Consider the following 16534-nt stretch of genomic DNA (forward strand, 5'->3'; position numbering starts at 1 on the left):
GAAATATAATTACCAAAGCTGAGTTATTACAAACATCTAGATAAAAGAAGTATTTTGAATTGTAAGTACCCAAGACATTTCTATCACTAAAAATTATTGAAAATGATGGCATTGATCACTCTTCTTTAATCCTGACATTTTTCTTTAATCCTGTCGATCTCATCCTATTACATAAATCCCTTCTATAGATGAGAGTCACTCAGTTTTGTTCAGTCTTGATGACAAGGAGGCCAAGGTCAGGGATTTGATTTCCATGCAGGTCAAATAGTTTTACCCCTCCCCCCCAAATTCAGCTTTATGACCTGACACTGCAATTCCAAAATAAATACAAATGTGATCCACCCAATTCAACACCATGACTTGAAGTGCTGTCTGGATCTAGGCTTAAGGAAAGGCAAGTCTCTTTCCACAGGCAGGCCAACATTTGCATTTAGACCAGGGGCTACGACTGGAAACCTTCAGACTAGTGTAGAGAATATGCTAATGAAATAATCCAAAACCAGTCACAAAAGATCACATATTATTGTATGGTTCCAGTTACATGAATGTAATTTGGAATGAAATGTCCAGAACAGGCAAATCTATAGACACAGAGAGTAGATCAGTGGTTGCATAGGGCTGGAGGTGGGAAGGAGGTTGGGGAATGACAGCTAATGGTTACAAGGTTTTTTTGGGGGGTGATGAAAATGTTCGAAAATTAGATTATGGTAATAACAGAATACAGCCTCTGAATTCCTGAAAGAATGACTTCCTCATTTCTGTTCCACTCACACACACAAAGAGGCCAAATAAGAAAGGTGTGACCATAAAGCACTCCAACCTCAACAGTGAGGATTTTATCCACTTGTTTGATTTGGAAACATAATCAGCCTTTGAGCTGTTACCCTAGCACTAGGCCACTGGAGAAGGAAGTGGGCCAGGATGATAAATTCATCTACGTGAGTTATTATGCATTTCACTTACTGTTGGTCTTTCCTGTATTAAAAAAGAAACTGAAAAAAAAATTTTCCTAAGGAGTTAAAAAATAATATCATAACATTCAGACACAGTGAGCACTACAAAAGTTTACCATTTCTAGTGATTCTCACAACCTGAAAAAAATGCAGATTCTTTTCAAGTTTGTTTACAAAATATTTCCTCTCAAAACAAAGACTTCTGCTCCAGCAATTTAAATTGCAGCCCTGGAGAAAGATACCTCCACCAACAGAAAAGAACATAAAATGAGAAATAAAATAGGCACACTTTGTCATCCAATGATTACAGTGAAAATGATGAGAAAGATTCAGCAGATGTCCCTCAAGTTTTATGGCCCCATCTAACTTATACTTTCAGTAAATAAAGCACAATGCTGAATGTCATCCCTTTGGATTCAAGTAATTACCTCTGCTCTGTTTATGGGTGTGATAAGAAAGGATATAGTAAAGAAAGTAGGAAGTTTGCAGAGCGGCATGTTTTTCTAGTTAAAATGAAAACCATCTTCAAGGAATTTCAAAGCACCATCTATATTCAAGCCAGGTGTTGGTAATTCATCAGCCTTCTCGCTTTCTGAACGCCAGCTAAGGAAGCACACAGCTTGTCATTATTGTTACTTGAAAGCAATAAAACTATTCCCTTAAAATTGAATCTATAATTTAGCCTCTTCATTAGTTCAGGCTTCTAGTTCTCACCCTACCCCCCTCCCTGACCCCATTCACATGGTTGAATCCATGTAAAACGTCTGATGTGTCACTCTGTAGTCAAGTTCATAACTTACACTCTTCTAGAACAAAGAGTGCGTGTGCTACCTCTACGTTCTCCTGGCTCAGTTAGAATGAGGACATGTAACTGTGTGAAGGCAGGACCATACTGGCTGCTTAAATCGGAATGGGGTTTTATGGAGGTTCTTTACAGATAACAGCCTAGCTCTTCTTGAGACTTATCAATTTGGTGGATTCTAATCTGGAGAGGTATTATCAAGAGAATGTGTCATTGGGGACGGTAAGGAAGTGCTCTGCACAGCCCACAGGGGAAATACTGGTGCAACAGCCTGGACTCAAAGGAAGCGAACACCATCCAGGGGCTCTGCCTATACCAGGCAGGGGCTCAGATGGTCCTTCTCTCACACACACACACTCCGGCTGAAAAGGGCAAGCAAGCAGAGAGGGTGGCGCTGTTCTAGGAAGCACTCCTCTCCAAAGCATTGCAGAGGCCAAACATGGAATGCGGCCTGCACGCTCCACTCCCCACAAGTCTGTGGACATTTCCTGGGGTCTTCAGTGAACCTGAGTGAGGTGCAAGCCCACTCACCCTGGTTAGGGCTTATGCTTTCTTCTGAATCTGAGCTGCAGAAATGAGACCAAGAAAGGGCCAGACTCAGGGGACAATGATGAGCTTGGACAACGCCACAACCTCAGCCAGAAAAGATGGGTTAGAACTCGATCTGCTAAGCCCAGCTAACCCCACTGAGTTAGTAGGCTCATCAGGAGTGAAGAGACTCGTTTCTACAACTAGCTACTAACTGTAGTTTGTAGACAAAACTACATTCTCTCCCGCTCTGCCCTTGCTTTTTCCCTTGATGAAGAAACAGTCCCTGATCCTTGGTAACAACATTGTCTGGAGCAGCACGTGGAATAATTACAGGGAGAGGGCCACAGCAAAGCCAAGGTCATTTTCAGCTTCATTTTCACGCGGCGTCCTATAATTTTCTAGAAGGATTAAAATTTGAATCAGAATTTATGTAAGCTTCAATAAAATCTGATCAACCTAAACTGAAGGATACATAGTTCTTTATTCTATAAAAAATGAGATTTCGGGAACTCTGCACGCCACGAACAGAAACTCGGAGAAAAGCAAAAACGACTGCTTAACGGGTTAGCTGCCTAGTAATTAGATTTCTCAATCCGAAAGAAGCTTCATAAATTCAGTTCCATTTATTCAAGCCCAAGAGCCAGAACGCAGCACAGTTTGCCACAGAGGCAGAGTTCTGTTTTGTTCTATCAGATCTCAATTTGGGAAGATGCATTCCGGATAGAATTCACAAAGGAAATAGGTATAAACTTTTCCTTAAGGTTCACTGTCACTGGATTATATCATTTAGCAAGGACAGTCGACTTACAGAGCAAGTAAAAGCTTCCAATTTTGCTGATGAAAACGATTCATTATTATCTTCCAGGCAGCTAAAATATAATAATAGTTGTGCCAGTCCTGGCCTGTTTTCCTCAGATTCATCCTCTCCTTTTTCTGCTCTGCTTTCTGTCTCAGGGGGCCCATGGCCTGCAGGTTGTTTCCCAGACTCCCATGTCAGCTGGTGTCCAGGTCAGCCAGTGGGAGACAAGGCAGGGGTGGGGAGCACAAGAAAGGAGAAGCCAGAGTATTTCTCCCCATTTTCTCCACCTCAAGTGGCTTCTCTGACAGAGGCTGCATCTCCTGTGTCTCTTGCTCCTACAAACAGTACCCCACTGGTTCCAGCATCTACCAGGTGATTTTGGCCCCTGGGTTCTAGTTACAGTCTCCTCCCCTTGTCCTTGTACCTAGAGGTGATAGCAGCTTCCCGCTGTTGCTAACCTCTAGGTTTAGCTTTTAAGCCCTCCCCTCACCTGTTTAATCATGTCTCTATAATTCAAGTCCCTCAGCTGTAAAAACTCAAGTAATTTCATCTTCTGGTCAGACTGGCTAATACAATGACTAGTACGTTAGTAAGTAAACAAACAAACAAACGTCCATGAACCGTGAACCATGCAAACAAACATTCCATCCTATGATAAAACTGGGAAAAAACTACAGTCTGCAGATTCTTCAGTGGTTGCTTTGCTCTTCACAGTAACCATATAAACTAGGAATATTTCTAGGCTCTAAGAGGAGTAAGTCCTTGTGTGTTTGTGTGCCTGTCGTGATTATTCAGGGATGAAGTGTGTTGTGGTGGAAAAACTGTAGAATCTGAGTGGGGGTCTCCTGTCTCTGTTCTGCCACTATCTACTGGTGTGACCTTGATAAGGGCTTTATGTCCTTGGGTCTGTGTTTCATTCATCTAAAAATGGGGAATCAAAGTGCTTTCCCTCCACAATCTCTTCCGGTTCTATAATTCTGTGATTCTAAGCTTATGGATAAATTTTGCATATATGCATGACTCCAAGTGTATGATTATTCTTAGAGCTGTGCACAAAGCCTATACCTTCTGTTGATGAATCTGCATTTCATCAGAGAAATCTGTCTATAACCAGTGCTCAAATTAGAACCCAAAGAATATTTTTGCCAACTTGTTTTATTATAGTATCAACTTAGTACCTGAATGTGTTTTAGATCTCTACCTACAGTGTGGGTTCATTGAATTATTGTAATGATTATCTGATTAGCATAATCTGAAAAAAACAGAAGGAACCTTGCTTTAAGGTAGATGGTTCCAAAGATGGCTGCAACAATATCTTCCATTCTATGTGCTCCTTTGTAAGGTGACCTTGACACACCCCTTCGAAAGATAGAGTCTATTTCCATCAAAAGATAGAGTCTATTTCCCCTCCCTTTGAAACTGGGCTATCCCTTTGATTTGTTTTGACTTAGAGATTGCAACAGAAGTGATGTCATATAACTTTTGATACCAGGTCTTATAAAGTCTACAGCTTCAGCCTTTGCTTCTTGGGATGGTCCTGCTTGGTACCTAGCCACCATGTTGGGAAGAAGCTCAAGCAACCATGCTGAGAGGCCCAGGTAGAGGAAAAGTGAGCCCTCTGCCAAAATCTCTACTTGAGTTCTCAGCCAGCAGCCAGCACCAACCACCGACCACACGTGTGAGGCTGTCTTAGACATTTCAGCCTTCCCAGTACCCAGGTAACATCACACAAAGAAGAACTGTGTCTGCTCAGTACACAGACATTTTTTTAAATGTTGTTGCTTTAAGTCACTAAATTTGAGGGAGGTTTGTTAGGAGGCAATTTCTCCAGATTAAACAAAGAGTTTAATATTGGAGCAGAACCTCATGTCTAAAATACATCAAGCTAGTCCTCCATTCATCCACTCCTTCATTCAATCAAATAAGTATTTACTGAACATCTACTATGCTAAGTGCTGAGGGCAAAAAGGAGACCAAATACAGACATGTCCGTGCCCTAGTGGAACTTGTTATCTGGATAGGGAGACAGACATTAACAAAAAAATCTAATTAAATGTTAAATAATGAAATGTTAAATAAATCGTGATGGTACTATTGAGAACTGGCACAATGCACTCTGGGGTGAGGTAAGTGGCTAAGGAACTAACCTTAACAGGGAGGGTAGAAGAAGAAGTGAAGACTAAACTTAGGTCTCAAGGAAGATTAAAAAATCAGCTAGGCAGAGGGGAGAACAAGAGCCCTCCACACAGACAACTCAGCACGCGCAAAGGGCCTATGGCAGGAGGGAGGGTGGTGTGTTCAAGATCTGTGTCCAGAGCTTAGAGATCATGGCTTAAGGTGAGGCTGGAAGCTGGTAGGAGCCAGGCCTTGTGAGACTCTGCAGTTCTCATAAAGGCAGACTTAACAAGGAGAGGTCAACAAACTGATCTCACTCTGATCAGATTTTCCTTCGAAAGCCAGTGGGGAGAAAGGTGGGAGTAACCCCAGTGAGAGTAACCTGTAGCATTCTACCACACAACCTGTATGCACAGTGCCACCCATGGGTATCTCATATACTCAGCACACATGGGCATTCTGCAGACACCCTAACTCCTTGCTGCATTTCACCGTATTATTTGTATACATCTATGTCTCCATAACTAGATCATAAAATCCTTTGGGTACAGAAGCTGTGTCTCATTCTTCTTTTCATTCCTATTCCACAGTATCTAGTGCAGTGCTAGGCACATAGCAAATATTTAATGTGTTTCCTAAAAATTTAAAACATGAATAAACAATCTATTCATAAACAGCCTGTCAAAAGTAATCTCCTGAGACAAAATTCTACAGCCTTACTTGGAAAGCCATTCCGATGATATCAACGCTCTTCGGAAAGTCCTGCTGTAAAAGCATCATTCCTTTCTAATTGTAGCCAATTCTTGAGTTTCATCCTCAGTGAAGACTGACAACAGCCCATCACATTTCCAAAGAACGTCTTTGTGTACTTTTTTTTTTTTTTTTTTGGCTGCACTGCACAGCATATGGGATCATAGTTCCCCAACCAAGGATCAACCCGAGCCCCTGAAGGGGAGGCTCAGAGTCTTAACTACTGGACCGCCAGGGAAGTCCCATCTTTGTGTACATTTTGAAGATCATTACTGGGTCACCCCTAGCTCTCTCTCCTTTCAGTGGCAAAATACTTAATCTTCTCACTTTTCCTCAAAGAAATAATTTAGCTGCTCCCTGGATTCATTCCAAAACCTGCATCCCTCCTAAATTGTGGAGGGCAGCAATCTAGGAGGCCAGGAAACAAGGTCAAAGATGCCAGAGGGACTTTGTGAGCAGTCCTCAGGGGAGAGGCAGGCTCTCTGTCTCAGTCTGTTCATTTTCAGGCCAACTCACATGTGTACCTGTGTATGTGTGTGCACACATATTCATCTGTGCATATACACACATGAACACTGAAATTTTTTTACCAGCTCAAAGAATAAACACTGTTCTATTTGATGAGTTTGCCAGCTGTCCTCTGTTCTTTACCACCAGCCCAGATTTACCCATCTGATTCAACACAATCTTTTTTTTTTTTTTTAGTAAGTGAAATCTTGCCCCTCCCGTCTCTGTAAATGATATAGCAGAGAAATGAGCAGCACTGTTTTTATTGGTATCCTCACTATCTTCATCATGTGCAAAGGCATCACAGAGATTGTGAAATACATCAAGAATTTGAAAACAATAAACCACTGGTCACTCTACAAATAATGAGTCTCTAGTAACATAAACAGCTGTTGTGCTTTTTAAAAAAATACTTTTTTGGCATTTGGGTGAAAACTGTTCAATTTAATTTCAAAATACACTGTTAAAGTTACATTTGGAATCATTTTTCATCTCTTGTCAAATAAATAAAAATCCCTCAGTTATTTTATTGTAGCCATTATAGAAGTCTATATTATGCCATTTAAACAAGATCATATATAGGATGCTTACCGAACTGTAAGTGCTCACAAAAATTATGTATTATTTTTGTGCAGAAAAGTTAGTTAAGATTGTGTATATAATACAATTACAGCTAGCTTCTGAATTTAAATTAGGCCATCTTATTACACCAACAAATCCTAGCCTATTTTCAGAAAGACTTATGAAATATATTTGTTCCAAAAATCTGCAATGGTTTAAATTACTCTCGAAATTATTTAGCATGAATACTTTTTACATTTTTAAGCCAACACATACCAGCACACTTAACAAGAACTTATACATGCATTATCTCACTTTTTCATTTAAATTGAGGAAAGAGTATTACAAAGGATATTGATGGCTCTGTGCTTGGAAGAATAAAACATTAGTGAAGTGATGGTGTAGCTGAACTCAAAAGTTTTAGTCAAACAGCTCATGGAATACACTGCTGTATAATTAATATTTCTAAGAAGTTGCAATAATAAAACACTACCAAAAATAGGCACCTACAAAATAACATAAACAAGATCTCAGTCACCTAACTCAATTTTTGTAAAAGATGAAGAATGTCTTTGCTTTATTAAATACATAAATAATCTGAACACTGCAAAAAGGATAGAATACACTTTCGAATGAATTCAGAATCCAAAATATATTTATTTTTTAAATGTACATGCTTAGTACTCACTGAATTAAAGAGTCGTAGGAATAACTTCTGTTTCTGCAGAAAATGAATGCCTATGTAATCATGTAAATATGCTCTATGGACTTTTTAGGAGAGGTCTGAGTCCAATTCTGAGTCTAATACCCAATTCGTCATGGATAATCTGTTTAAATTGATAACAATCACTACAGAAACACAGTGCAGCTGCCATCATAGGTTAAAAACACAATGATCTGAGTGACCCAGAGGGAAAAAAACTTCCCAATGTCACTCCAGCAGCCCACAGCGGAGCCTTGGGATAAAAACGTCGTGGTGCGATGACCAAAGTCCTCCCAGGGTACCCCGAACTCACACACCTCGACAGTTTCTGTTCCAAAGAGAGATCAAGATGATTCCCCTTTGCATGATCTCTCTAGCACCCAGCAGCTTTGTAGGGGTAGTTTCTTTGCAGCAAATTAACGAGCAATTTCCTGTGTCAAGGTAAAAGACACCTCAGCATTCAGCTGAACCGGCGATTTTTAGCACTGTCAACACGCACTAGAACCACGCAGAAGAAAACCCCTAAGAAAACAAACACTAAGTGTAGCACCACCGAGACCCCCGAAACTGAGGGCCGGCCTTCGCTTATTTCGATTTAAACCAGATCCGCTGTCTTTCCCTAACTGAGCGAACCAAATAGGTCCCAAAGCGAGACCAAACTTTCCGTTCCAAGTGTCTTTCATTTGACCAGAGCTCGGAGATGACAAAGGAGAGTATTTAAAATAGGGCAAAACAGAAGAGCCCTCTAACTCTCAGCCGAATCACAGCAGTCGTCCGGCCCCAGGGGCTCTGATCGCTCAAAGTCCAGTCACACGACTAAAACGCTTCCTCACGCATCGAAGGTGCAAAAAGAAATAACTTCCAGTCTTAAATTCAACGTCCCTGACCTAAACTAGGTCCCCGCCGGCTTGTGTCCACACCCACAAACTAACTTCCCAGGACCCGAAGACTTGGGAACCCGGGGCAGAGGGTGAAGGACCAGCCGGAGCTCCCGCCCGCGGCCGAAAAGCGACGCGCTGAGACATTACCAGCCGCTCCGGCACGTGGGGGCCGCGCGCTCGGCTTTCTGCCCAACCTGCTCCCCTGCGCCCGCCTCCTACCTGTCTGAGGATGAAGCTGGTCGAAGTGGTGCTGCCATCGGATCTTTTCAACCTGCTCCTCCGGGTCGTGGTGCCTCGGGCCACCTGGACTCGACACACGGAGCCAGAAAGAACCCGGTAAGGACGGCAGTGTGGAACCGGGCGACCACCCCTGGCTAGAGTCCGCCTCCGGACACCAGATCCCCGGGGTCCCCCAGAGCCCGCACCCAAGTCTCCTCCGCGGTCCCCAGATACAGCCTCCACCCCACCCACCCACTCAAGCCTCGACGGCTGAAAAGGCGCCCGAGAAGAGCAGCCCGCGAGCACCCACCACATCCATTAACAAAGACTCTCAGGGTGCGGGGCCGAGTCCCCGGCATGGGCTGGGGAAGGCTGCGGGCTCCGGAGCGGGAGCGCAGAGACCCGAACGAGGTGAGAAGGAGGAGGAAGAGAAGGAGGAGAAAGAGGAGGGGCGGAGGAGGAAGGGACGCGGGGGGAGGGGCGAGGGAGCGGGGCCTCAGACTCCCAGGACTGGGGGCCACGCGCGCCGGGCGCGAAGGCGGGGCGCTCTAGGGCAGCCGAGGACGGGGGAGGAGGGGGCGGTACCTGCGAGGTGGGCGAGTGCGGCCCGTCCGCTGTCCCGTTCTTGGCGTAGGAGGAGGACATGGTTCACAGCCGCATGGCGGGCCCGGGCGCTGTGGGCGGAGGGCGGTGAGGCCCCTGGACGTTCGGAAGCGGGAGGTAGGGGAGGGCGGCGGGACTTCCCCACCCGCTCCCGGCACCGCGCCGGCTCCCGGCCTCCCTGCCCGCCCTTCCGAGAGCGCAACACCTTAAAGCGACCGAGACGCTTCCCCCGCGCCCACAGCGGGGTCCCGGGCAGCGGACCCCGCAGGCGCAGGTCCTGCGGAGGGGGCTTCTCGGAATCTCGTCTACCGGAGCCGATCGGGAGAAGCGCTCTCACACCTAGCGAGCGCCTTACATCAGAGCTTTCCAGAGGAGAAAGGGAGGGGGGGAATCTGGGATGGGGGTGGGAGGATTAAAATAGTCTGCACAGTTTAGAATGAGACAAAGGTGGCACGGTTCATGAATCAGGACTTTGGGAGGGACGCTGGTGCAGTGTGGCAGTGAGTGGGAAGAGCCGACCCGGGTGTGTGTGTGTGTGTGTGTGTGTGCGCGCGCGTGTGTGTGTGTGTGTGTGTGTGTGTTTGCTGCACTGGAATTTTAAAAGGGCAAGCAAGAGTCGAACCTTTCTTCCGCGACTTCACTCATCTGCCCACGGTGGTAAGGCATGGGGTTTTGTGGTTTGGTTTTTGTCGGTGTTTTTGTATTGTTTTGTGAACTCTAGCTTCAGAACCCCAAGCCATACACATCCAGGCAGCCGCGGGAGACTATGACAACCTGAGTCTGACGGGGATGCAGCCCCGCAGGAGACCAGCATACCCCAAGGAGTTTTGAAGGTCATGTTAGACCTGCTAAAAAGCAAGAGTTGGCCACGTGCCTCCCACTTCTACGCGGACATCTGTTTTCAAGGGAGGAAACTCATCTTTGAAATCATACACAATCTTTGCCGTTGTTGCAACCCTTGGTTTCCTCCTGCAAAAACATAGTAGAGATTAATTTGAGATCAAATTAAAAGCGAATTGTGGAGAAGAGGGATTTGAAGTAATAAGAAGAGGGAAGAAAAACATATGCGAATTCAAAAATAAAGAGACCCCGTTTAATTACAGTAACTGCAAGAGAAATCCATCAATAAAATTTGCATAGTATCTCAAACTGCTAAATCAGCCCATGTCACTTTGGGTTCTAGTATTTTTTTTAGGGAAACTGCCATGTTTGTTTTAACAATTGGTTGGCCTTATTGAGGTCCTGATTATGTTTTACCATCCACCAGACACTTTCTTTACATTCCCACCCCCTTCACTTAATCCAGACCTTCAATTTTTTGTAACAGCCTAATAACTAGTCTCCTTGCCTCCTGGCTCCCTGCTGGACACACATACACACACACACACACACACACACACACACACACACACACACACACACACACACACACACACTCCATTCTATCTACACACTACAAGCAAAGCCACTTTCCTAAAATCTCTTTGCCCAAGCCACTCTTCTCTAAAAAGCACTCATTGCTTTCAGCAGCCCACAAGACAGGGTCCAAACTCCATGGTCCAACAATCAAGCCCCTGCTTTTCTGGTCGCCACCTCATTTCTCCAACTTGATCTCTCAACAGACCTTCCGGCAAGCAGACAGGTCTACTCATTATTACTCAGACATACCAAATACAATCCCACTTCAGCACCTCTGCCTTGGAATGTATCCTTCCCCCAACCCACACTGGGCTGAATGCTACCCTTCTTCCCAGCCTAGCTCAGCACACTCTCCCTCCACAGAAATCTCCCCTGACCATTCCAGGTCTGGGTAGTTTCTTGTGCCCCTGAAAAACTGGAGCATTTATTCTCTGGGCACTTAGTGCAGACTGCCTTGGTTTACTTGTTCTCTTTTTGTGAAAGTCTAATTTCTAAAATAGATTTTTAGCTTTTTATCTTCCACTCTTATACCTCACATATAGTAGATATTTCATAAAGTATATGGGTAATGTTATGTCTGCCAATGCATAACTCCTGCTTTAGTTACTGTCAACTCAATCCATTTTTAGTTCTCAGCCATTTTCCTAGTTGATACTTACTCGATACTTACAGAATGAATTACTATGTGGGCACTGGGATTTGAGTTTTCTGGTGTTCCACTGCCCACAGTCTTACTACTTTGAGTTACCAAAAAAGAATCTACAGCAGCATGACAGTGAGGGGTTCTCTGTACCTACCTTACAGCAGAAATGGTGAAAATAGTTTCTAAAAAATTCTTTAATCTCTGGAAATGGTCCTGAGGGTATGCAGCCAATGAAGAAACCTTTATTCAGGAAAATTTACTAAAACTCAGTAAGAAAAGTGAGCCTGTGGTATTTGAACTAGGACCTGCTTTCCCCTCCACCACCACCTCCATCCAGTTCAGAAAGAGGGAAACTTACTGTACACTGGTACAGCTGAGAACACAGGGCTCCCTCTCCCCTCAGCTCCCAGATGGAGGGTTATTTTCCTGAGAGGGACAGGTCATGGGGCATCTATCATCCTGCAGCAGCCACCTGTTGCTGAGGCTAAGTTCCCATCAAATATAGCAGAGAGGTGGGGGCTCCCTTCTTTAGCCCAGCCCTCACTTGTGGGATGGGGGCTCTACCTTGGACACAGTGCCACTGAGAATATTGGGGCCCTGATCACTCATGGAGAGACAAGCCAGAAGACCGGCCTACTGCCCCTCCCTACCAAGCACTCAGCTCCTAAAGTGAGGGTGTCACTCAGAGAGATACACCATTGTCCCTGCCCCCAGAACCAGAGCTGAAAGAATGAAGTTGGACCCCTACCTCACACCACGTACAAAAATTAACTCAAAATGGACCAAAGACCTAAATGAGAAAGTTTTACATAAAAATGGAAAACTATTAGAAGAAAGCATAAGGGTAAATCTTCATGACCTTGGGCTTTGCAACGGATTCTTAGATATGACACCAAGAGCACAAGCAACAAAAGAAAAAAAAAGTAAACTGGGCTTCAAAATTTAAAATGTTTGAACTTCAAAGGGCAATATCAAGAAAGTGAAAAGACAACAGGATGGGAGAAAATATTTGCAAATCATATTCAATATATGTAATAAGGGACTTGTATATTATATATATATATATATATATATATATATATACACACACACACACACACACACACACACATATATATATTACAACTCGGTAATAAAAAGACAAATAACCCAATTTTGAAATAGGTGAAGAATCTAAATAGACATTTCTCCAAAGAAGATATACAAATGGCCAATAAGCCCATGAAAAGATGCTTGACATTTTTAGTCTTCAGGGGAATGCAAATCAAAACCATGAGGACATCTCCCTGGCAGTCCAGTGGTTAAGACTCCGATGTTCCGGGACTTCGTGGTGGCGCAGTGGTTAAGAATCCACCCACCAAGGCAGGGGACACGGGTTTGAGCCCTGGTCCGGTAAGATCCCACATGCCATGGAGCAACTAAGCCTGTGTGCCACACTACTGAGCCTGAGCTCTAGAGCCCGTGAACCACAACTACTGAAGTCCATGTGCCACAACTACTGAAGCCTGTGCACCCAGAGCCCATGCCCTGCAACAAGAGAAGCCACTGCAGTGAGAAGCCCACGTAGCACAACGAAGAGCAGCCCCTGCTTGCCGCAACTAGAGAAAGCCCGCATGCAGCAAAGAAGACCCAACACAGCCAAAAATTAATTTTTTTTAAAAGACTCCAATGTTCCACTGAAGGGGACACGGGTTCGATTCCTGGTCAGGGAACTAAGATCCTGCATGCTCCATGGTGCGGCCAAAGAAAAAAACAACATATCATGAGATACCACTTTACATGCACTAGATAACTATAATGAAAACATAAGATAATAAGTGTTGGCAAGGACACAGAGAAATTCGAAATATAATACACTAATGGTGGGAATGTAAAATGGTGCACCTCCTTTGAAAAACAGTCTGGCAACTACTCAAGTGGTTAAACATAAGGTTACCAAATGACCCAGCAATTCTACTCCTGAGTATATACCCAAGATAAACAAAAGTATATGTCCATGCAAAAACTTGTACAAGAATGCTCATAGCAGCATTATTCATAATAGCCAAAAAGTGGAAACAACCCAAATGTCCACCAACTGATGAATGGATAAACAAACTGTGGTATCTCTATACAATGGAATATTATTTGGCAATAAAAAGGAATTAAGTATTGATACAAACTACAATATGGATAAGCCTTGAAAATATTAAGCTAAAAAATGAAAATATTAAGCTAAGTGAAAGAAATCAATCACAAAAGGTCATATAGTGTATGATTCCATTTACATGAAATGTCCAGAATAAGGAAATCTATAGAGACTAAAAATAGACTAGTGATTGCTTAGGGCTGGGGGGATATTGAGGTGATAGCTAAGGGTACAGGGCTTCTTTTTGAGGCAAAGAAAATGTTAATAAAACTGATTAGAGTGATGGTTGCACATACCTTTGAATACACTAAAAAGCACTGAATTGTACACTTTAAATGGATGAATGGTATGGTATATGGATTATCTCAAAGCCTCTATTTTGAAAAATCTTCAGACTTTAAAAAGTTAACTCAAAATAGATCATAGATCTAAGTGTAAAATGCAAAACTTTAAAATGTCTAGGAGAAAAAATAGGAGAAAATCTACATGACTTTGGGTTTGGTGATGAGGTTTTAGAAACACCACTACCAAAAATGTGATCCAACAAAGTAAAAGTTGGTATGTTTGGCTTTATTAAAATTAAAAATTTCTGCTCTGTGAAAGACTCTGTTAAGAGAATGAAATAAGTCACAGACTGGGAGAATACATTTGCAAGACACAAATCTGATAAGAACTTGTAAACAAAATATACAAACAACTCTCAAAAGTCAACAATAAGAAAACCCAATTAATAAATGGACAAAAAATTTGAACAGACACCTTACCAAAGATGGTAGAAAATAAGCATATGGATAGCAAATAAGCATATGAAAAGATACCCAACATCATTTGTCAATAGGAAAATGCAAATTAAAATGACAATACAATACCACTACACACTTATCAGAATGGTTAAAAAAAATTTTTAATTGACAATACCAATTGTTAGTGAGGATTAGAAGCAACAGGAATTTTTTTTTTTAATTTATATTTATTTTAATTTTTGGCTGCATTGGGTCTTTGTTGTGGTGCTCAGGCTTCTCATTGTGGTGGCTTCTCTTGTGGAGCACGGGCTCTAGGTGTGTGGGCTTCAGTAGTTGCGGCACACGGGCTCAGTAGTTGCAGCACGCAGGCTCAGTAGTTGTGGCTCACGGACTCTAGAGCGCAGGCTCAGTAGTTGTGACACATGGGCTTAGTTGCTCTGCGGCATGTGGGATCTTCCCAGACCAGGGCTCGAACCTGCGTCCCCTGCATTGGTAGGCGGATTCTTAATCACTGTGCCACCAGGGAAGCCCGCAACAGGAATTCTTATTCATTGATGATGGGAATGCTAAAAGGTACAGCCACTTTGGAAGACAGTTTGTCAGTTTCTTAATAAGCTAAACACACCAACAGTCCAGCTTACGTCCACACAAAAACCAACATGCAAATATTTATGGCAGTTTTATTTATAACTCCCCAAACTGGAAGCAACCAGGATGTCCTTCAATAGGTGAATGGATTTTTTTAAATGTGGTAAATCATACAATGGAATACCATTCAGTGATAAAAAAGAATGAACAAGCCATAAAAGGACATGGAAAAACCCTAAATGCATATTGCTAAGTGAAAGAAGCCAGTCTGAGGCTACATTTGTAGCTACATAAATGATTACATTTATATGCGATTCTAGAAAAAGTCAAGCTATAAAGACAGTAAACAGGTCAGTGGTTCGAGACAGGGAGGGTTGAATAGGTGAAGCATGGGATTTTTTTGGGTGGTGAAACTATTCTGTATGATACTGTAATGGTGGATATTTGACACTATGCATCTGTCAAAATCTATAGAACTTTACAGCACCAAGAGTGAACTTTAATGTGTGCAAATTTTAAAAAATAATCATTTAGGAAGTTTGGCGATTCCAAGATGGGATGCAGAATGTGACAAAAGAATATTATTTTTTTTAATTTTTATTTTTATTATTATAAATATATGAAACAACTTCACTGAAGGGAGTGGCGGAAAAGGTACTGGCCTAAGTAACTCTGGAAATGAGTAGAGTCTGTAAGACTAAAGGCAAAAGGAACTGTGCATAAGCACTGTACTGCAGTTGACAAAGTTGTTCCTGATGGGGAAAGGTTAACAATTCAGAAGTCACTATACATACATACTGGAATTGGACAATTAGGTAAACAGATGGCCAGTACTGGGAGCCAGCTTTTCTACTGTTGGAGTGGAAGGTTACAGATGAGCAACAGGAGAAGGCTGGGGTGATCCATGTGGTAATGGATTAGAGTCAGAGACACTGGTATGAGCTCAAGTGTACCTTGATATAGATTCAGATGGTTCCATATAGAAACGTTTATAGATATGTGTATATACACAGGTTAGTATACACACATATTTTCTTGCCTTCAGTTGAGGGCCTAGAAATAACTATATCTCAGCAGCAACAAATGCATCTAGGATCCAGGTCTTGGTTTCTAATACTATTCTCTAATAAAGGGGCACCTTGAAGAAATGGCTGATTTTAGGAGTGGGGCAGGAAATATATAACATAAGCCTGGAGCATCTTAAAGTGCCAGAAAGTAAAGAAGTGCTAAAAACAAACAAAAAAAAATGATTGGGAGTATATCAAAGGGGCACAGGAGCAAAATGAAAGAGCTCCCAAAGGCCAAAGCTGGAACACTTTGAGCAATAAAATGAAGTAGTATTGGAATATATCCTAACGTATAGAATAAATATCCATGAGCTCATAGTGATAAAAATAAATGATTAAATAAATAAACAGAAGAGAAGAGACAAACCTTCCATGCAGAAGAATTCCAAATACTCTTATTAGATACTCCACCCTTCAAGGAGGAAAGCACAGCTGCCCCTCCTTCAGTATGGGCTGCACATAGTGACTTCCTTCCAAAGAGTGCAACTTGGGAAGGAGAAGTGGAGAAACTTGACAAACACT

At 42.7% G+C, this 16534-nt stretch overlaps 1 protein-coding gene across 1 annotated transcript in view; it reads right to left on the bottom strand.

Annotated features, from left to right (window-relative positions):
* Positions 1-9466, bottom strand: part of CACNB4 (calcium voltage-gated channel auxiliary subunit beta 4) — a gene marked incomplete at its 5' end in the record, with an annotated part of 265940 nt that extends 256474 nt beyond the window's left edge. Inside the window, 2 exons of the mRNA XM_082840748.1 lie at positions 8822-8905; positions 9407-9466. Of these exons, the coding sequence (XP_082696874.1) occupies positions 8822-8905; positions 9407-9466 (144 nt within the window). The remainder of the gene's footprint in view (positions 1-8821; positions 8906-9406) is intronic.
* Positions 9467-16534: the final 7068 nt, after the last annotated feature.

This window comes from Leucopleurus acutus, assembly GCF_964270905.1.
Source record: "Leucopleurus acutus genome assembly, chromosome: 6".
In the NCBI taxonomy this organism is placed as follows: Eukaryota; Metazoa; Chordata; class Mammalia; order Artiodactyla; family Delphinidae; genus Leucopleurus; species Leucopleurus acutus.